The 23,200-nt window shown below is 34.1% G+C and overlaps 1 protein-coding gene across 1 annotated transcript in view; it reads left to right on the top strand.

Annotated features, from left to right (window-relative positions):
* Positions 1-23,200, top strand: part of LOC114332022 (exonuclease 1-like) — a 74,129-nt gene that overhangs the window by 32,375 nt on the left and 18,554 nt on the right. Inside the window, exons 3-4 of the mRNA XM_028281721.2 lie at positions 1,210-1,466; positions 15,634-15,906. Coding sequence (XP_028137522.2) covers positions 1,210-1,466; positions 15,634-15,906 — 530 coding nt within the window. The remainder of the gene's footprint in view (positions 1-1,209; positions 1,467-15,633; positions 15,907-23,200) is intronic.

Genomic DNA, 23,200 nt, shown 5'->3' with positions numbered 1-23,200 from the left:
GATACATCATTAACACTTAACACACAAGCACTCTGATGTGGTTGGTAAGCTGATCGAATTTTTTTTAACAGAGAATCTACCTTTTTTAAGAAAGAAAATAAATGCGTGACTAGATTTATAAATATGGTACTAATAAAGGCATCCTATCTTGCTAGATGTAGAATTGCAAAGGATGGAAAGCCTCACACAATAATAGGTGAGACCCTTTTACTACCGGCCGCTGTAGAAATGGTTCAAACAGCAGCCAAAGGAATTTAAAAAATACCATTGTCAAACTAAACAGTGAAAAGGCGAATTACTGATATGTCTTGTCTTCCAATATTGAAGAACAACATTGTTTAAAATTTCATGAATGCACATATTTTGCACTTCAAGTAGACGAAAGCACCGGTATAACAAACATAGCACAGCTACTCTTATTTGTACGATTTGATGTTTATGAAGAAGTTATAGAAGAGTTTTTGTTCTGCAAACCACTTGAATCAAACACTACAGAGAAACTCATATGTCAGGTAAATTTACAGGGCTAGCAGCAAAGAAAATTGCTCCTGAATGCCGAAGTACACATTGTGTCATCATACACCATACACCGAGAAGAATTAAAAATTAGAAATAATTAGATACTATAGTCAGTTCGCTAAACTCAGACACAACTGGCAACTAGCTAGTGATTTTAGTCGATATTTTTTTGTTTTTGGCCAATTTTGCAAAAATTGGCAAAATTACTAAATATTTAGTAATTATTAACTATTTTGTAATTATTTTTTTTGCAAATTTTACCAAATTGACAAAATTATCTTACTTACTAAAATCACTAGCAAGTTGTGTCTGAGTTAAGCGAACCGACTATAGATATTCGGGGGAGGGCTTGCTACCATTTCATGTGGGATCGTTCAAGTATTACGTAACGCAGGTTGGGGGGGTCAAAAATCTTCAAAAATTGCGTTACGCAATAGTTAAACTCCCATAAGGGTGCGTTACGTAGGGGGGGGGGGGGGTTAAAAATCTTAAAAAATCGCATTACGTAATACTTGAACGCTCCCTGTGCCCCCCCCTCCCGGTGTTTGGTGTTACGCCAAAATCTTCAAAATATTTCAGGTGGTACGCAGTTGCTTGAAGGTTGGGAACCCCTGCCCTACACAATAACTTTATTGATTCTTTCAGATGCATAATATGTCGATTCTCTTGCAATGCTATTTTATTTTTTAGGAGTCATCGATGCTGTAATTGCAGAAGATTCGGATCTGGTGCTATTTGGATGCCAAAATATAATTTATAAATTAGATGATGAGGGACAGGGTGTACTCTTAGAACGAGATAAAATACCCCAGGATGAATTGTCCTTTGATCAATTAATATATACTTGTATTTTGGCAGGCTGTAATTACAGTACACCTTTGGCAGGGATGTCTCTAAATAAGGCAGAATCTCTTGTAAAATTAAGCGAAGAGAAAGATCCTATAAAAGTAAGTGGATTACTGAATCACTGAATTATTTCCGTTGCAATTGTTAAATCCTTGTTAAAGTTCGGCATTCCAGCAGCATTTTCACCAGAAACAAGACCCCTCATACCATGTCCATTGTGATTTGCGACCTAAAATCCAGTACAATTTGCTAAGTTTTAAGCCCAGTTGTTTTCTCTTAACCTTCCGATGACCAACCTTTTTTTGTTACACGGATGACCAAGGGGGGGAAAATGACCCCAGGTCAAAAATGTCAAAAATGACAATTAACAAAAAAATGAAGTTTTTTTTAAGTTTTTTTTTGCAAGGACTTTATGTCATTCAGCCACTCACAACTCACAACATAAGTATTAGTGTCATGTGTAGTGTGTATGTTGAGTAAGCGTCCTGTTGTTTTGCAAAGTCGACGTCATTAGCGTAAAACTACTTAGAATTACACATAATAGACGGTATTTTACTACATCAACTTCAGAATATATTTTTTATTCGTAAAATATAGGGAATTTTTTTTATTTCAAAATATGAGGATATCTAGAATGATATTAAAGTCAAATAAAAAATAATGAGTTGAAAATTGAAAATACTTTTGAATTTATTTAAGAAAAACATACGTTGGGGTCACAATTTCCCCCGCTTGGTCATCCGAAGGTTAACAAATTTAAATGTTCTCCTAGTTAATTGTCGATCCAGATGGATTCCCCGATATTTTGCATCTTCTTTTTGTTGCAAGAACTAACCATTGATTGCCACAATTGGACAGGCACTTCTTCGTAGGGTGTAGGTGAGATGGATAGATTTAATTTCATTTGCTTTAAAATAAAAATGTATACCATTTTTATTCAGTTGCAATGCGAAGGCAAAACAATCTTACTTTTCAATTAGAATACGGAGTGCAATCCAGCTCTCTGAATCGCGATTTTCGATTCTTATTGGAATCTCATCGGAGAGAGCGCAGGCTTGTTCTCCATATCCTAACTGACCAGCACCGAGAGCTTCTCCCACACATTGCAACTGATACTAATAGGGTAGGTGACTAGCGTCATCTGGCAGTTGAAAGATGAAGTTTTTCAATCCTAATAGCAACATTAATAATATTGAAAATATTAAAAATATCACTAAAAGATTTTTAAATTGAAAAACTTTTTTCAATTTAAGTTTTTCAATTTAAAAATCTTTTAGTAATATTTTTAATATTTTCAATATTATTAATGTTGCTATTAGGATTGAAAAACTTCATCTTTCAACTGCCAGATGACGCTAGTCACCTACCCTATTTGTTTCAGTTGCAATGTGCGGGAGAAGCTCTCGTTGCTGGTCAGTTAGGATATGGAGAACAAGCCTGCACTCTCTCCGATGAGATTCCAATAAGAATCGAAAATCGCGATTCAGAGAGCTGGATTGCACTCCGTATTCTAATTGAAAAGTAAGATTGTTTTACCTTCGCATTGCAACTGAATAAAAATGGTATACATTTTTATTTTATAGTCGTATTACTCCGTAGAGTAACTAGGTGCATTTTCCGTTGGAACTTTACCAAGCTGCAGTCGGGGGATGTGAATTGCATAGTGTAGAATTCCTTCCCTTTGTCTTCACTGCAGCATCCATTTGGCTTGCAAATTGTAGAAGCCTTGGAGGTGTCACCAGGAAAGTGTACCAATAAGTTTTTCAATTTAAAAATCTTTTAGTAATATTTTTAATATTTTCAATATTATTAATGTTGCTATTAGGATTGAAAAACTTCATCTTTCAACTGCCAGATGACGCTAGTCACCTACCCTATTTGTTTCAGTTGCAATGTGTGGGATAATCTCTCGGTGCTGGTCAGTTAGGATATGCAGAACAAGCCTGCGCTCTCTCCGATGAGATTCCAATAAGAATCGAAAATCGTGATTCAGAGAGCTGGATTGCACTCCGTATTCTAATTGAAAAGTAAGATTGTTTTGCCTTCGCATTACAACTGAATAAAAATGGTATACATTTTTATTTTATAGTCGTATTACTCCGTAGAGTAACTAGGTGCATTTTTCGTTGGAACTTTACCAAGCTGCAGACAGAGGATGTGAATTGCATAATGTAGAATTCCTTCCCTTTGTCTTCACTGCAGCATCCATTTGGCTTGCAAATTGTAGAAGCCTTGGAGGTGTCACCAGGAAAGTGTACCAATAAGTCTTTCAATTTAAAAATCTTTTAGTAATATTTTTAATATTTTCAATATTATTAATGTTGCTATTAGGATTGAAAAACTTCATCTTTCATTTGCTTTAATTCGCTAAGTTTTTAGCCAATAGGAAACAACGTCCAAGTGAGTCTGCAAGATTTGAGAAGTAATGACAGGAACTTTGTGAGATGTCATAACAGCGGTATTATCTGCATATATTGCAATGGTTATATTTTGTTAGTAGGACGATCAGCCGTGTAAATTATATAGGGTGTCCAGAAACTCTCCTGACAAACAAGGACCGGAGATTTCTCAGATAATTTTAAGACAATTTAACCCATTCGAAAATGTTTCCTAAGGGAGCTACCGCTTTTTGAAGGTGGCGCCTTGTAATTAGTTTTCTAATATTTCCAGAACTCTTCTATTTAGAAAAATGAAAACGTAAAACTGCGTATTTCTAATACCGGTTACAGGAATCCGTTTTGGATAGGGAAACAGTTATTTTATCGCATAACTTTTTTTCCCTGGAATTTATGGTTTTGGTGAGAATCAATTAGCCAGACTATGTTAGATTGAATAATTAAATTGCGTAAAATGTTTCATAGCATCAAACTTGAACATGATGTATTAATTTGTTTTGTTAGTAATATGTAGCATTAATAAGGTGTTTAATTTTTTCACAGCGCTAGGGCATCAAACTGGTTCAACACAATTATTGGTGTGTGTGTTTTTTTCATTTTTTTATTATTTTTTTAAATATATAATAATATTTATAATACTTTTTTGATAACAGTTTTTTTGTAATCACCTTTTTTCATATAATGCTTTACAGTTAGTTTCTTTCGCAGAATTGCTTGTTAGTTTCTTCTTGCACAAAATTGGTTAGTAATTTTACAATTAGTTTACAGTTTCAGTTTATGATGTGTTGATGAAGTACCTACCTAAAGGATATTATTATTTCCTGAAAAAATAATACAATTTAGATCTATTGGAAGGTTTATCTTGTAGTGAATTAAGTTTTTATATAGTTTATTAATGTTTACATTGTTTATTTTGAGGTATTTTCAAAAATGAAAAAATTTCAAGTCGATTTTTCTAGAAAACGGTGTATCCTACAGACTTAAAGAATGAATACCTTTTAGTACTATAATATCACACAATTTAATAATCCAGTGTCAAACATGCGCTTAAAAGTTAAAGACAAAAAAATTATGCGTAAAAATAACCATTGCCCTACCCAAAACGGACGCCTATGACCAGTACTAGAAATTAGCAGTTGATGGAATCAATTTATCTCTGAAAGGTAAATAAGCGTACCAGTTTTCGTTTTCCTAAATAGAATCGATCTGGAGTTATTAAAAAAAAAACTGATTAGAAGACGCCATCTTTTCTGTAGCTCCATTAGGAAGCAGTTTCGGACTAGGTGAATTGGGTTAAATTGTCTTAAAATTATCTGAGGACTCTTCGGTCTTCGTTTGTAAGAAGAGTTTCTGGACACCCTCAATAAAACACAAAACCAAGTACACTCATCATCATTCTCTTTGCCTTATCCCTATGCGGGGTCGGCTTCCCTAATTGCATTTCTCCATACAATTCTATCTTGGGTCATATCAACATTAATCCCCTTTACCAACATGTCCTGCCTAATCGTCTCCCCCACGTCTTCCTCTCCTACTCCTTCCAGGAATCTGCACTTCAGCAATTCTTCGTATTGGGTGATTAGCGTCTCGACGTTGAACATGACCAAACCATCTCAACCTATGCTCTCTCATTTTTGGCATCAATTGGTGCTACACGTAGACTTCCCCTAATATACTCATTTTTAATTTTTTCCTTTTTTGTTACTCCACTCATCCATCTAAGCATTCTCATTTCCGCCACATGCATTCGTTGTTCCTCTTTCTTTTTCACTGCCCAACATTCAGTTCCGTACATCATAGCCGGTCTTATGGCAGTTTTATAGAATTTTCCCTTCAACTTCATTGGGATTTTCCTGTCACACAGCACACCACTCGCTTCCTTCCATTTTATCCATCCAGCCCTAATTCTACTGCATGCATCTCCTTCTATTTCTCCATTACTCTGTAATACCGATCCCAGGTACTTAAAACTATTGCTTTTTTCAATCAGTTCACCATCCAAAGATACCATTTTATTTGTAGTAATTCCATCTTTAAATGAACATTGCAAATAGGTACTATGTCTTTGTCCTACTAAGTTTTAAACCTTTTTCCTCCAGAGCTTGTCTTCACTGTTCCAGTTTTTGTTCTAAGTCTCTTTCACTATTTCCTACTAACACGACATCATCAGCATACATTAAGCACCATGGAATGTTACCTTGTAGTTTCGCTGTTATCTGGTCCAAAACTAATAAGAATAAATACGGACTAAGCACCGAGCCTTGGTGCAATCCTACTTTCACATGAATTTTATCAGTCTCTCCCACACCTGTCGACCTGTTCTAACACTAGTCGTTACTCCCTCATACATATCCCTCACAATCTTTACATATTCACCAGGTACTCCTGTCTTATTGAGTGCCCACCACAGAATCTCTCGAAAAACTCTATCATATGCTTTCTCAAGATCAATGAATACCATATGAGCGTTTGTTTTTTTATTCCTGTATTTTTCCATCAACTGCCTTATAATGAAAATTGCATCTGTTGTTGATCTGCCCTGCATAAAGCCAAATTGATTCTCGGATATTTCGGTCTCTTCACGTATCCGTCTATCAATTACTCTTTCCCATATTTTCATGGTTTGGCTAAGTAGTTTTATAGCCCTGCAGTTTGTACATTGTTGTATATCTTGTGATATGTTGTTTTTGTAGACAGGTACTAGTATACTGCTTCTCCATTCGTCTGGCATTTTTCCAACTTCCATAATTCTATTAAATAAACCTGCTAGCCACCTTGTTCCTGTCTCTCCCAATGCTCTCCATACTTCCCAGGAATATCATCTGGTCCTACCGCTTTTCCTTTCTTTATTTTTTGAAGCACTTGAGCCACTTCCTCATTTGTTATTTTGGTGACTATTGCTGCTACTGTCTCCGTTGACTCTACAAGCTGTCTGTCAAATTCTTCATTTAATAAGCTCTCAAAGTACTTTTTCCATCTCTTTTTGACATCCTTTTCGTGAACTAGTATTTTATTATTTTCATCACGGATACATCTAATCTGATTAAAATCTTTTGCTTTCTTTGCTCTCTGTTTGGCTATTTTATATATCTTCGTTTCGCCTTCCCTGGTATCAAGTTGATCGTATAGGTTTGAATACGCTTCTGCTTTGGCTTTTGCTACTGCTACTTTCCCTTCCTTTTTCGCCACCCTATAGTTTTAAAGATATCTGTCGGGTCTGGTTTCTTGCCACTTTTTATATAATTTTCCCTTCTCTTTTATTTTTTCTTGTACTTCGTTTGACCACCACCAAGTCTCTTTATCCTCAAACTTTTTTCCTGACGTTTTCCCAAGTATTTCAATAGCAGTCTCTCTAATACTACTGGCCATTTTTCTCCAAATTGTATTAGGGCTTCCTTTCATGTTCCAACATATTTTGTCTACTATTTTTCCCTGAATAGACCTTCTTTCTCATCTTTTAGCATCTACCACTTGATTTTTTTGTGGTCCTCTCCGATATCTTGGTTTAGCTTCACTTTTTACTTCAATGTCCAGAACAAGTAGCTTATGTTGTTGGCTTACTGTCTCACTAACTATTACCTTGCAGTCCATGCATTCACGTATGTCTTCTTTCCTTATCATGAAATAGTCTATTTGTGATTGATGTTGTCCACTTTTGTACGTAATAAGATGAGTTTCTCTCTTTTTAAAGAATGTGTTAACAATCGCCATATCTAGTGCTGTTGCTAATTCAAGCATATCATCTCCAGCTTCATTTGCAGTTCCAAACTCTAATCCCCATGTATTGCTTCGTATCCTGCCTTGGCTTGGCATAATTCCTCCTCTACTGATCGGTGATAAAAAATAACACTATCTGCATATTTCGTTTTTAATTTTTAAGAATAAAAAATGTAATATGTAATAAAGAAAAATAGAATATGCCGACAAGTTGAATTTGAGGGTAATACGATATTTTTATCGATCACGGTTTTAAGTAACATGAATAATTTTTCACCTTATTTTTCTAATAATATGTTTTTGTAAAGGCATAACTTTGATTATTAATTTCGTATCGCCGCTTATTTAGTCTACCAAAAGTTATCAGAATTTAATGACAAAGAAAGACAACGCAGTTTTCACTCGGGGTGTTGACTATGCTAATATTTTTATTTATCATAATAAATTGTACTTAGGTACCATCCGTATTCATTTCAGATAAGTTCATCTCGCAAACAAAAACAAGTAAAAATAAACATCTGGCGGTGAGTCACGCGTCCCACGGCCCAAGAAAACTGTACGCCGATGACAAACGTTCCCAACCAAGCGAGACCTGCTAACGAATACCTTGATCTACACACAGAACTGTCTACGCAGTTAGCCGGTGCAGGTTGTGTCTCGCTTAGGCCGATGCCACATTATGCGTTTTGACCGGATGCGTTTCCGACGCATCCGGTGAAAACGCATAGTGTGACAGATCGGTCCGGTTGCGTTGGAAGCGAATGCGTTTTGAGTCATCGGTACGCGCTTACTACCTGCACCAGACTAAACGCATAGTGTGACAGGTCGGTCCGGTTGCGTTGGACACGGATGCGTTTTCACCGCATCCGTTCAAAACGCATAATGTGGCATCGGCCTTAGGGTGTTACCAGAAAGTGGTACCACGAGAATTATCAGATTTATTGTATAGACCTGGGACTTCTCCTTTCTCTGTAATAAGATGTCCGCTAGAGCGTCCGATACGCAGAATTATTTTTATAATTCTGCTTTATTCATTGTTATGTTGGTTGTCATGATGTGGAAGGTAGTTAGATATATTAGAAACTCCAAGAGAGCCAAAAAAAAAGGCATCAAGGTTCTTGCATCCAACCTCATCCTGCGCCTCGAAGACATACGGTATCACAGAGGTGCCGTACATTCCCCATCGAAGACATACGGTATCACAACCAAATTTAAGTAAAACTTTAGAGAAAGCCCCTCCTAGATCAGTTTTACTTAATGAGCTTAGATTTAAATTAGATAGTTTAGCTCAGTGTTTCCCAAAGTGTGGGTCGCGACCCCCTGGGGGGTCGCAATGAGGTACTAGGGGGGTTGCCGGAAATTTCCAAAGTAAGACAAAAACACTACTTTGTTAAATCATGTATTTTTATTTTAATAAAGCCGTAAATAAAAATTAACAATTAATTATCAAACGAAACATAAAACTAAATATTAAAAGTCCTTAAAAAGTCCTTAAAAGTAAAAGAAAAAAATAAAGTCAAATATTACAATGTTAATGAGACCCATGCGCCTGTTTTTTTGAAACTAGTCTTTCAAATCTAGGCTGTGTATTTGAGACACACACAATTATATCGTTTTCAAGTACGAGACGATTTCTCACTTTTGTTTTAATGGCAGTCATAGACGAAAAACTTAACTCACATAAATATGATGTTACAAATGGAACCAAAGATTTTAGAGCTTCATTCGCCAACTGAGGGTATTCCTGCATCTTTTTGGTCCAAAATTTGTCCGGGTTTTGGGAAAAAAATTGGAGCTTTAACATTCCATCACTTGATATTTCAATAAGTTGTTCTTTCATGTTTATTGGTATTTCAGCATGTTGAAAGGAATCGGCTAAAAACGGATTCAGTATCCATCTGCAACTGTCGTAACTGTTTTGAATTTCTTCGGGGAAATAATCACAGAGCTGTTGTTTTAAATTAAGCAAAGTAACTTGCATGCCTGCATAAACTTGTTCAAAATTTGTAGCACTGTAACATACATTTTCTATAATTTCCTGAACGCACTGGAATGAATCGAGCTGCTTTTTGCCAAGTGAAGTTGACCATAAATCGATTTTTCTTATAAACCCCTTAATTTTATCTGTGGCTGTAATTATATTAATGTCGCGACCTTGCAAATTACTGTTCAAAATATTTAATTGTTCGAATATATCAGCAAGGAAACCTAGTTTCAAAAGCCAAATAGGATCGGAAAATTGATTTTCATATGGGGACTTCTCATCTTTCAAATACATTAAAAGCTCTGCTTTTAAGTCAAATACTCTTTTTAAGACGTTGCCCCTTGAAAGCCACCTTACTTCGGTGTGATAAAGAAGATTTTGAAATATAGCACCCATGTCTTCGCAGATTTTTCGAAAAATACGGGTCTGTAAAGCTTTTCCTTTAATGGAATTTACAACTTTAATGATGGATTTCATAACACAGTCCATTTCAGGAGGTAAAGCTTTTGACGCCAGAGCTTCTCGATGTAAAAAACAATATCTCCATGTGGCATTAGGCATTATTTCTTGTAATCTGACGACAAGACCAGATTGATGTCCTGTCATAGCTTTAGCGCCATCTGTGCATATAGCAATACATTTTCCCCAGTCAATAACATATTTACTTGTGCGTTTCACAAAACTGTCGAATTAACATTTTCCAGTGGTATTGGTCTCCAATGGGGAACAAAATAAAATATCTTCTTGAATGCCATTATTTGTATCATATCTTACAAACGTAATAAATTGGGCACAGTTAGATATATCCGTGGATTCGTCCATTTGAAGAGAGAAGTACGTGCATTTATTAAGATTTTCCACAACTTGCTCTTGAATATCTTCTGCCATATCACTAATTCTTCTTTGGATAGTATTATTTGACAGAGGTATTGTTTTTAACTTTGCAGACTCTTTTTCACCAATCATTATATGTACCATTTCAACAGCTGCTGGCAAAATCAGATTTCAGCAATTGTGTGCGGATTACTAGTTTTGGCAACGCGATAAGCAACTTTATAACTTGCTAATAATGCTTTTTCGTTAGTAGTGGTTGCCAATTGAAAAGTATCTTGCTGTTTGTGAAGGACGTTCAGCTTTCTTTCAAAGAATTCTACGGGTTTGTCTTTTTTATCTGGATGTTTGCTATTTAAATGTCGAAGTAACTTTGATGGCTTCATGCTTTCGTTTGACAATACTTCTCCACAAATAACATATTGTGGTTTATTGGAAATAATGGTAAAACCATATTTAAGATATTCATCACTGTATAGTCTGTTTTTCTTTTTATTACTGCCACTTTCAGACGTAGATGGTTCTGCACTTCTTTTTAAAAACTTATCCATAATTTGTAATTTATCGTAGACGTAAATACGTAAACGGGAATACGTAAGTCGCAAAATATTTACTCATTACTTAATACCGCTGCATTCGCCACAACGTGCTGTTTCGAACTGAGGTCTCATTGCACATCGCCGCTTATATAAAGCCAAAACGAGGCTACGAGAACGTTCCAGAGTGCCATCTAGTAGCGAAGTAAGGAGTAGAGCCTTCGCGAATATCATGGAAAAGTATTGCGATGTAGACAAAAAGATGTCGCGGTATACAATGTGAAGTCGACTTTTTATTATTTATTTTTATTGTAAATGCTAGTCTAGCAGAAGTACTACTAGTGTACTAGTGGGACAGATCGCAATTATTAAAATAATTGTTGAATTTTTGAAATGTATTTAGTTTGAATTTAAACAGTAAAGTAAAATAAAATTTGAGAAACCATCAGTTGTAAATTAGGCACGCTATTTTTGTCGCTATTTTGGTTTGGGTGATGAGTAGGGGGTCGTGAACAATTTTTTTAACAAAAAGGGGTCGCGCTTTAGATAAGTTTGGGAAACACTGGTTTAGCTGAATCATAAATTTTAAATATTCGTTATAGGTCGCACTGCTCAGGTGAGATAATAATTCAAAACCCGAGTAAATTTGTGTTATGATTATTGTTATATTATTATTATTTTATATTTATATGTGTTTAAACATTTTCTATTGGTCGTCTGTTTCTTTTAAGTGGCCAATATGTTCAGTCTCAAATTAATCCCTTAATTTGTAATCTCACATTATTCTTAACTTCTTAAACTTTTATATTTTCACCGTGTATAATTGAAACATTGGGAAAATATATCGAGTAATATTTTAATTATTAGAGTCCAGTGAACCTTTTGCAACCTAAATAAATTGCCAGATCGTGGTATTTTCAAGTGTACTTCCTAGTACATGTTGCAATAGTTTCCTCAATAAACTGTAGTTGTAAGCTTTCAAAAGATTTCAAAGTTCGTTGCTGTTGTCATGCAACTTATTGATGAACTGTATATTTTGACGAGATTATAAATTAGCCAAAGGGACTATTTTGGTTCGCAGTCTATCATAGAAAGTTACCTGAACAACATCTATAGTGTAATACTCAGTAGCTGTCAATAAAACCATATTTTTACTCCACACTTCCAACATTTATTTACCATTGTCGATCGAGAAGAAGCGGACAAAGGGGCATTACAAAACAATTCGATCCTGATATTTACATCGAATTGTCTAGCAGCTTGGTTTCGTTTCGATTCAGAGGTGTTCATGTAGCTCCACTGAAGAAGTCTGGAGAGACCGAAACGGACGTATAGGGATGGTGGATCACCTCTGAATCGAAATGAAATATAAGCTGTTTTTAATTTTTCATTTTACTCATATTTTGAGTACACGGAATCAACTTTCGTTGGAATTTTTCCTAGACGAATAGACGAAGTGTGACTGCATATTTTAGAGTCCATTTCGTCCTCTTTATTCGTCGTCTCCTTGCCTTATAAATTGTAAAAGGCAGAGATTAAGGACGTTACCAGAAAGTGGTACCACGAGAATTTTCAGAATTGTTATTTAGATCTGGGACTTATAATTTCTCTGTAATAGACCAGGGCATTTAGCACTAAAAACACCCGAATAAATAATTTTCTAAATACAGCACCTAGAGACTTGCAGTTTTTTGCATTATGTTCAGGATGACGTCAGGAAAAAGTCTACTATTCAAAAATGGGTGGAAATGCATAATTGCACTTTTAAGTGCATAAAATGCATCCAAAATTGCATAAATATAAAAATAAAGTCAAAACCAGTATACTAAGGAACAAAATTTATTATTTGGGGGGTTTTTGGGGTCACTGAATACGATTACGCCATCAGAACTAATCCTCGGATCACCTGGTGCCCAAGGTCACGGCAAGAGACGTCATCTTCTGTAGTTTCGATGGTTTTCGGCATTAAATCGATGCAAACGAACTACTCACAGGTTTTAGGGGTCGCTAAATACGAATCATGATATCAGAATTGACCTCCAGAGTACTTGGTGCCCAGAGTCGCTACTAAGGCACGTCATCTTCTGGAGTTTCGAAGGATTTCGGCACTAAATTGATTTAACTGTACTACTCGGGGGGTTTTTGAGGTGGTTAACCACGAAGATGCCATCAGGACATACCTTAGGAATACCTGGTGCCCAAGGCCAATGTAAGGGATGTCATCTTTTGGAGTTACGAGGGCTTTTGGTATCAAATTGATGCAAACGGACTACTTACGGATTTTTGAGTTCGCTAAATACGAATATGCCATCAACACCGACTACCTGTGCACCTGGAGCACAAGCTCACTGCAAGGGGCGTCCTCTTCTGAAGTTTGAGAGATTTCGGCATTAAATTGATAAAAATGGATTACTCGGGGGTTTTTGAGTCGGTAAACACGAATATGCCATCAGGACAGACCTTAGAAATACCTGGTGCCCAAGGCCACTGCAAGGGACATCATCTTCTGGAGTTTCTAAGGCTTTCGGTATTAAATTAATGCAAACGGATTACATACGTGTTTTTGGAGTTGCTAAACACGAATATGATATCAGAATTGAACTTCGGAGTATCTGGTGACCAGGATCGCTAATGGGGCACGTCATCTTCTGGAGTTTCGAGGGTTTTCGGCATAAAATGGATGCAAATGGATTACTCGGGTGGTTTTTGAGGTCGTTAAACACGAATATGCCATTAGAACAGACCCACGGAGAACATGGTGCCCAGGATCACTGCAAGGGACGTCATCTTCTGAAGTTTCGAGAAAAATCGGCATTAAATTGATGCAAATGGATTACTGAGGGGTTTTTGAGGTCGCTAAATACGAATATGCCATCAGAACCGAATCCCGGAGAACGTGGTGCCCAATATTATTGCTAGAGGCCTCATCTTCTGGAGCTTCGATAGTCTTCGGTACTAAATTATTACAAACGGATTACTCATAGGTTTTTGGAGTTGCTGAACGCGAATATGCCATCAGATCTCAAACTCGGAGCACCTGGTGCAAGAAGAAGGTCATCTTTTGAAGTTCCGAGGGTTTTCGGCATTCAATTGATGCAAACGTATTACTTACTAATCAGATTTTGGAGTTGTTGAATACGATTGCATCATCAGAACAGACACCAGAGCACCTGGTACCTAGGGCACGTCATCTTCTGGAGTTTCGAGGGTTTTCGGTACTTAATTGATACAAATGGTTTACTCATGGGTTTTTGGGGTTTCTGAACATAAATACGCCATCAGAACAGACACCGGAGCACCTGGTGCATAAGACACGTTATCTTCTGTAGTTTCGATAGTTTTCGGTGCTACATTAGTGCAAACGGATTAATCTTGAGTTTTTGAGGTTGCTGAACATGATTGTGTCATCAGACGGCATCAGACCCAACCCACGCAGCACCTGGTGCCTAAAGCACGTTATCTTTTGGAGTTTCGAGAGTTTTATGTACTTAATTGATAAAAAATTAATTACTTTTTGGTTTTGGGGTTGTTGAATACGAATATGGCTTACATGAGGAATTCTGGAGTATCTTGTGATTACGGTAATCACGAATAACGTCAAAGCATAATAACACTCATATAAAAAAGAATAAATAGATCAACATAGTAGTTTATATTCCGCAAACCCAAAAACCCATGAGCAATTCGTTTACATCAATTTAGTACCAAAATTTTTCTAAACTCCATAATATGATATACCTTAGACACCAGGTAATTTTTCTTCAGCAACCCCAAAAACCCTATGAGTAATCCGTTTGAATCTGTTTAATGCCAAAAACCCTCAAAACTCCAGAGGATAACGTACCCTAGGCCCAGGTGCTCCGGCGTCTCTTCTGATGGCGTATTTGTGTTTAACAACCTCAGAAACCCGTAAGTAATCCGTTTCTCCGTTTGCATCAATTTAATACCGAAAGCACTCGAACCTCCAGAAGATGACGTCTCTTGCAGTGACCTTGGGCACCAGGTGATCCAGAGGTCTGTTCTGATGGCACATTCATGTTTAACCACCTCAAAAACCCCCCGAATAGTCCAGTTGCATTAATTTAGTGCCGAAATCCCTCGAAACTTCAGAAGATGACCTGCCTTAGTAGCGACCCTGGGCACCAGGTACTCCGGAGGTCAATTCTGATGGCACATTCATACTGTGACCCCTAAAACTCGTGAATAATCCGTTTGCATCGAGTTAATGCCGAAAACCATCGAAACTCCAGAAGATGACGTCTCTTGCACTGACCCTGGGCACCAGGTGATCCGGGGGTCTGTTCTGATTGCGTAATCGTATTCAGTCACCCCAAAAAAACCCCCAAATAATAGATTTTGTTCCATAGTATACTGATTTTGACTTTATTTTTATATTTATGCAATTTTTGGTGCATTTTATGCACTTTACAGTGCAATTATGCATTTCCACCCATTTTTGAATAGTAGACTTTTTTCCTGACGTCATCCTGAATATAATGCAAAAAACTGCAAGTCTCTAGGTGCTGTATTTAAAAATTTATTTATTTTGTGCTAAATGCCCTCGTCTATAATAGATGTCGCTACGGCTAGAGCGTCCCATACGCAGAATTATTTTTATAAATCTTCGTAAATAGGCAGCTTCGTTTCGTTTCGATTCAGAGGTGTTCATGTAGCATGTAGCCTCACTGAAGAGGTCTGGAGAGACTGAAACGGACGTACAGGGATGGTGGATCATCTCTGAACTGAACTGAAACATAATTAAGCTGTTTTTAATTATCCAATATTATTGGTATTTATATTTTAGATATTAGAAGAATTACCAAAGGATCTAAATGTTACGGATCAATATAAAGATGAATTTATGGGTGCATTGGCCGTCTATAAACATCAGGTTGTGTTCGACCCGTTTGAGAAGAAATTAGTGCATCTGACAGAACCTGATCTAAAAGAGCCACTAGAAAAGTATTGTAGCAAAGTAGGCACCTTTTTTGACGATAGCGAAGCATATCAAATAGCCATAGGAAACCTCAACCCAATTAATAACATAAAACGAAATTATTGGGATCCGAAAAATTCCGTAAGTTCTACATTTTTGGCAGGGTTAATATGTCAAAGTATATTTTTATTTACACACACAACAGGCCGTTAAGACCAGGCATTTTTATAAAACATAATCATAAGATTAACTAATTACAATTATTTTAAACAAAACTCAAACTTGAGTATATACAGGGTGAGTCATGAGAAACTGTACATACTCCTACCTCGTGTAGAGGCTCCTATGGGGAATAACAAATGACCATTAAAAAGTGTCTGCTCCCCTTATTTAATAATATACACGGCGAGTTTGGCATTTTATATGTTTTAAATTTAAATTTAAATTTAAATTTATGTTTAAATTTATATTCGTCATAATTTTTGAACGGTTAGATCGATGTGTCTCTTATTTTGGTCAATCGTTACACTATTACCACCTAATCAACTGATTTATTCAAACTAAAAAAAAAATCAGGTCCGGCTTCAAAAAAATTAGTTCGTTTGGGTCTTAGAAAAAATGTCACCCTGTATACGCTTTTTGAAAACTATAATATGAATTTTACAAATTAGACAAATGGGCAATTAAAATGACATATTTATTTTTTTCCCCATACGATTACTTAATTTTTTATAAAAAAAATCAAATTTGAGTATGAATTAAAAGTTTGGTAAAATGAACCATAGATTTAAAAAAAATAACTTTTATTGCAAAAATTAATTTTTTTTAACAAATATTTAATTTATGTTACCACCCAATCAACTGATTTATACAAACTAGAAAAAAATCAGGCCCGGATTTAAAAAATTAGTTCCTTTTGGTCTTAGAAAAAAGTTCACCCTGTATACGCTTTTTGAAAACTCTAATATGAATTTTACAAATTAGACAAATAGGCAATTAAAATGGCATATTTATTTTTTCCCCACACGATTACTTAATTTTTTATAAAAAGGTCAAATTTGACACTGAATAATTAAAAGTTTGGTAAAGTGAACCATAGATTTTAAAAAATTAACTTTTATTACAAAAATTAATTTTTTTTTGAACAAATATTTAACTTACGTTACCACCCAATTAACTGATTTATACAAACTAGAAAAAAATCAGGCCCGGATTTAAAAAATTAGTTCGTTTTGGTCTTAGAAAAAATTTCACCCTGTATACTCTTTCTGAAAACTCTAATATGAATTTTACAAATTAGACAAATAGGCAATTAAAATGGCAAATTTATTTTTTTCTCCACACGATTACTTAATTTTTTATTAAAAAATCAAATTTGTCAAAATCGGAATTTTAACCTTAAACTGAAAAAAAAATGAAATCACGGTTTAACTCGCTACAACTCTGTTCCATTTTAATATTTTTTTTCTGAAATTTTACAGCACATATCTCTTACCATTGTGAATATGAAAAGTGTTGTAGACTTTCCGTATTCTTCTCATAAAAGTTATGAATTTTTAAAAATAAAAGGTGAAAAGGTGACAGATTCGTGAATTGCAAAGTTAAATCGCAAAAATTAAGTGAAAAAATTTAAGATTTATCTTGATCACGTCTATGTTAAACTATAGAGTCCAAAGAGAAGTGTTATGGGTTTTAGATCTAGACGTGGTATAGAAAAAAAAATGGTGAAGCTTTTAATTTTGAGAAAAACGTTGTTTAATTTTTTTTATTTTTATGGCAAAATTCCGATTTTGACAAATTTGATTTTTTAATAAAAAATTAAGTAAACGTGTGGGGAAAAAATAAGTACGCCATTTTAATTGCCTATTTGTCTAATTTGTAAAATTCATACTAGAGTTTTCAAAAAGCGTATACAGGGTGAAATTTTTTCTAAGACCAAAACGAACTAATTTTTTAAATCCGGGCCTGATTTTTTTCTAGTTTGAATAAATCAGTTGATTGGGTGGTAACATAAATTAAATATTTGTTCTAAAAAAAAAATTAATTTTCGTAATAAAAGTTAATTTTTTTAAATCTGGTTTCTAGTAAATATTGTTCACTTTACCAAACTTCTAATTATTCATAGTCAAATATGATTTTTTTTTATAAAAAATTAAGTAATCGTGTGGGGAAAAATGAATATGCGATTTTAATTGCCTATTTGTCTAATTTGTAAAATTCATATTAGAGTTTTCAAAAAGCTTATACAGGGTGAAATTTTTTTAAGACCGAAAACCAACAAATTTTTTAAATCCGGGCCTGATTTTTTTCTAGTTTGTATAAATCAGTTGATTGGGTGGTAACATAAGTTAAATATTTGTTCTAAAAAAATTAATGTTTGTAATAAAAGTTATTATTTTTTTTCATTTATGGTTCACTTTACCAAACTTTTAATTCATACTCAAAGAACATCGCACACATCTTATGGAAAATATAATGTCACTCAAATTCAATAAAATTTATATGAATATATTCGTTTCAATTTAACGATCAATTCTTATCATTGCGCCAACTCTTAATTTTCAATAATAAGAGCAGAAATTGATATAAATCAATTTGAAATCAAATGGGTAGGTACATAAGTTAGAGAGAGAAAAAATATTTTAAAATACCCAAATTATAGTTAGTTCATAAATCTTCTCGAGCTCTTAAGCATCTTATTATAATAGTTTCACTAATCCGCTTAGGCCCAGCGGGGTTTAAGCTGTTTTTAATAGCACACAGAGCAATAGTGATTATAACTGACATGTTTATAGACTCCAAAAATGTGATTTCGATAAACTTTAATTGCAATTTGCGCCGTAATTAATCATAATTAAGAGTTAGCGCAATGATTAAAATTGAGAGTTAATTTAAAACGAATCTATTCGTATAAATTTTATTGAATTTGAGTGACATTATATTTTCCATAAGATGTGTGCGATGTCCTTTGATTTTTTTATAAAAAATTAAGTAATCGTGTGGGGAAAAAAATAAATATGTCATTTTAATTGCCTATTTGTCTAATTTCTAAAATTCATATTATAGTTTTCAAAAAGCGTATACAGGGTAAAATTTTTTCTAAGGCCCAAACGAACTAATTTTTTTAAAGCCGGACCTGATTTTTTTCTAGTTTGAATAAATCAGTTGATTAGGTGGTAATAGTGTAACGATTGACCAAAATAAGAGACACATCGATCTCACCGTTCAAAAATTATAACGAATACAAATTTCTGTCAAAATGCGAAACTCGCCCTGTATATTAATAAACAATGGGAGCAGACACTTTTTAATGGTCATTTGTTATTCCCCATAGGGGCCTCTATACGAGGTAGGAGTATGTACAGTTCCTCATGACTCACCCTGTATACTTAACTACTCTGAAGGACCTGATGAATAATATTTTTCCCCATTCACTTCTATTTTGTGCTTTTGTCCCTCATCTTCACGTTTTAAGGACTTCCTCCACTTTATTATTAATCCACCTAGTTCTGGATCTACCTCTTCTTTTGGGACCGATTAGTTTTCTGGTCATAACTAGCTTAGGCATTCTGTTCCGTGCCATTCTTTCTACACGTCCCAACCATCTGATTATTTGTATCTTGACGAACCTGGCGATGATAGGTTTTGTACAAAGCCATAAATTCGTTGTTGATTCTTCTCTCCCACCCGTCTTCTGTCTTCCATCCTCCGAATACGCGTCTCAATATCAATTTCCCATCTTTTCAGAGCATCCTCTTCCTTCTTATTTAACGTTCATGCTTCGCAGACATATGTTAATGTGGGTTTAATTAGTGTTTTATATATTCGCAGTTTGCCTTGTCTAGAAACTTATTTTGAGTTCATCAAGCTCCCATCCTTCTTTTCCATTTTCATCGAATACTACACCCCGATATTCAAGATTGTCCACCCTTTTAAAACTACAGTTTTTACCACTTCCAGACCTCAAACTAAAGTCTTCTTCTTCTTTTTTTTTTCTTGTGTCCCTCCCATGATCATATATTTGGTGTTGTCTTCATTTAGCTCCACTCCGAATGTCTGTACTTGTTCAATAATATTCTGCACAACTTGTAACGTTCCGTTAACTTCTAATTATCTTTATAGTTATTTTATTTAAATCTTAATAACATTTTGTCATTAAGTTATACTTAAAAACAATAATATCTAATTAAAATAATTCTTTGATTGACGTCATACTTAACTATTAACACCACGTTAATTTTTTTATAATATCCAGGACATTTATTTTAATCATTAAGTTTTATAGTTAATCGCACATATTTTTGTTTCAAGATTTATAGTGCATATTTTTTTTTATACAGCGTGTCTACTTGAGTTGGAAACATATGGGAAACTTTTTTATTATTAATTTTACGAAAAAAAGTTATTCTTTATAAAAAGTTCTGCATGCCCCAAAACCTAAGATTCAATTATCAGATATCAAATTTTCTCAATATTATACGAGGTATGTCAAAAAATATTAATTTCGGCTAAGGGTAAAGTACCTTTATTTCTCTCAATATCAAAAATTCTTATGATAAAAAGTTGTTTGGAATTAAAAACTAAGATGAAATATGCAATTACATGCTTCTTATTGAAAAAAAAATATTTTTCTCAAATTTATGGATACCCAACATCGTTTTTAATTATTACAAATATCATAACTCGTTTATTATTCATTTTACGAAAAAAAGTTATTCTTCATAAAAAACTTTGCATGGTCTAAAATCTAAGACACAACCATGATATATCAACTTTTATTAATTTTATACGAGATGTGTCAAAAATATGAAATTCGCTCAATATTATAGCACTTTTATATTTCACAGTATTTCAATTAGAAGGATGTAATTGCATATTGACACATAGTTTTTAATTCTAAACAACTTTTTTAATAACCGTTTTCAATATTGTGAAAAATAAAGGTACTTTACTCCTGAGTGAAATTCATATTTTTTGACATAACTCGTATAAAATTAATAAAATGTCATATCTGTTGGTTGAATCTTCGGTCTTAGGATATACAGAGATTTTTATAAAGAATACCTTTTTTTCGTAAAAGTAATAATAAAAGAGTTATCGTATGTGTAATGAATAAAAACGAAGTTAGTATCAATAAATTTGAGAAAAATTTGGAAAATATTTTTTTCCAATTAGAAGCATGTAATTACATATTTGAGCTTGGTTTTTATTTCCAAACAACTTTTCATAATAAGAATTTTCGATATTGAGAGAAATAAAGGTACTTTACCCTTAGCCGAAATTCATATTTTTTGACATACCTCGTATAATATTGAGAAAATTTGATATCTGCTAATTGAATCTTAGGTTTTGGGGCATGCAGAACTTTTTATAAAGAATATCTTTTTTTCGTAAAATTAATAATAAAAAAGTTTCCCATATGTTTCCAACTCAAGTAGACACGCTGTATATCTATAATAGTTGATAGTGTTCCCCAAACCGGCAAACTCTCTGGTCAAAGAGGTTTGAGCTCAGTCAGATCATCTTTTCCCCATATGAGATTCTCTTTACCTTTATATTTATATATTATCATAAATTTACTTGTACCACTTATTATATATACTATATTATATTATACTATTTAACTGTATATTTTTATTACTAACCTTGCTTGTCTCCAGTTATCAATTTAAATTTATATTTTTTTCGCTTAATTTGATAATTTATTAACTTATTCATATAACTTTTAAATTTCTTTAGTCAATCATTATATTTAATTTAACTTATTTGCTTAACTTGTTTACTTAAATTCATTTAATCAACTTAAATTATCTCTGGACGCTATTCCCGTTGAATAGCTATCCATTTTAATTGCTATATTTTTTTGTGACTACGTGTCGAAGCAACTGATTTTTATATATCAAGTAGACCGTAGGTTCACCCATGTTCAGCTTAATGAGGCTGGTGCCTATTTAACTTCTTGAGAGTCACGGAGATTATTCATTGTGAATAATCCTCCATTAATTATATTATCTATTATAGTTCATTCGTTTTGTAGTATTTAACGTTGCTGTACGTATTACAATCGTACTATTATTTGGTGAAGGGTTGTTATTTAACCTAGATGTAAGTTGTGGGTATGCTCCATACAAGACTATATCCATATGCTACTCCAATACTAATTTAACCAGTGTTATATATTTATACTAAGATAGGTAATTATTTCCAATTGTCATTTTATAGTCACATAGTTTTCATTTATCTTAACTAAGAGGTTGTCAAAAATCTACGTAGTTATATTTAATAAATATTTATTATATCAATTATTTTTTTCCCTCATTTTTGAATTTACTGATTTAATATATTTAATATTTCACAGCAGTGTAAGATACCTGGAAGCTTGGTCCATACCAACTTCTGGCGCCCGTAACTCAGTATATTTTGACGAAGCAAGTTTTCAATCCTAATAGCAAATAATTAATATTGAAAAATATCAAAAATTACTAAAAGATTTTTAAATTGAAAACTTACTGGTACATCCCCATGTAAACGCCTCCAAGACTTCTACAATTTGCAAGTCATATGGATGCTGCAGTAAAGACGATAGGGAAGGAATTCTAAACTTTGCAATTCAAATCCCCCGTCTGCAGCTGGCTAGGAACTGAAAGATGCACCATAGTTACTCTACTGAGTAATAAGAAAATAAAATAAAAATGTGTGTACCATTTTTATTTATTCGGCTGCAATACGAAGGAAAAACAATCTTACTTTTTAATTAGAATAAGGAGTGCAGCCAGTCCCTTTAACTGCAGTTTTCTGCTCTTATTGGAGCGTCATCAGAAGGAACGTAGGCACTGTTCTCCTTAATCCAATTAAATTGCATCGAAATGTTTTCCCAAATATTGCAGCCAAAATAATGGTATTGGGTGGCTAGCGCCATCTGGCCGTACAAAGACGAAGCAAGTTTTCAATCCTAATAGCAAATAATTAATATTGAAAAATATCAAAAATTACTAAAAGATTTTTAAATTGAAAACTTACTGGTACATCCCCATGTAAACGCCTCCAAGACTTCTACAATTTGCAAGTCATATGGATGCTGCAGTAAAGACGATAGGGAAGGAATTCTAAACTTTGCAATTCAAATCCCCCGTCTGCAGCTGGCTAGGAACTGAAAGATGCACCATAGTTACTCTACTGAGTAATAAGAAAATAAAATAAAAATGTGTGTACCATTTTTATTTATTCGGCTGCAATACGAAGGAAAAACAATCTTACTTTTTAATTAGAATAAGGAGTGCAGCCAGTCCCTTTAACTGCAGTTTTCTGCTCTTATTGGAGCGTCATCAGAAGGAACGTAGGCACTGTTCTCCTTAATCCAATTAAATTGCATCGAAATGTTTTCCCAAATATTGCAGCCAAAATAATGGTATTGGGTGGCTAGCGCCATCTGGCC

Source organism: Diabrotica virgifera, chromosome 10 (genome assembly GCF_917563875.1).
Source record: "Diabrotica virgifera virgifera chromosome 10, PGI_DIABVI_V3a".
NCBI lineage: Eukaryota > Metazoa > Arthropoda > Insecta > Coleoptera > Chrysomelidae > Diabrotica > Diabrotica virgifera.
The sequence above is the reverse complement of the archived record's forward strand: the minus strand, read 5'-3'. Positions and strand labels throughout refer to the sequence as shown.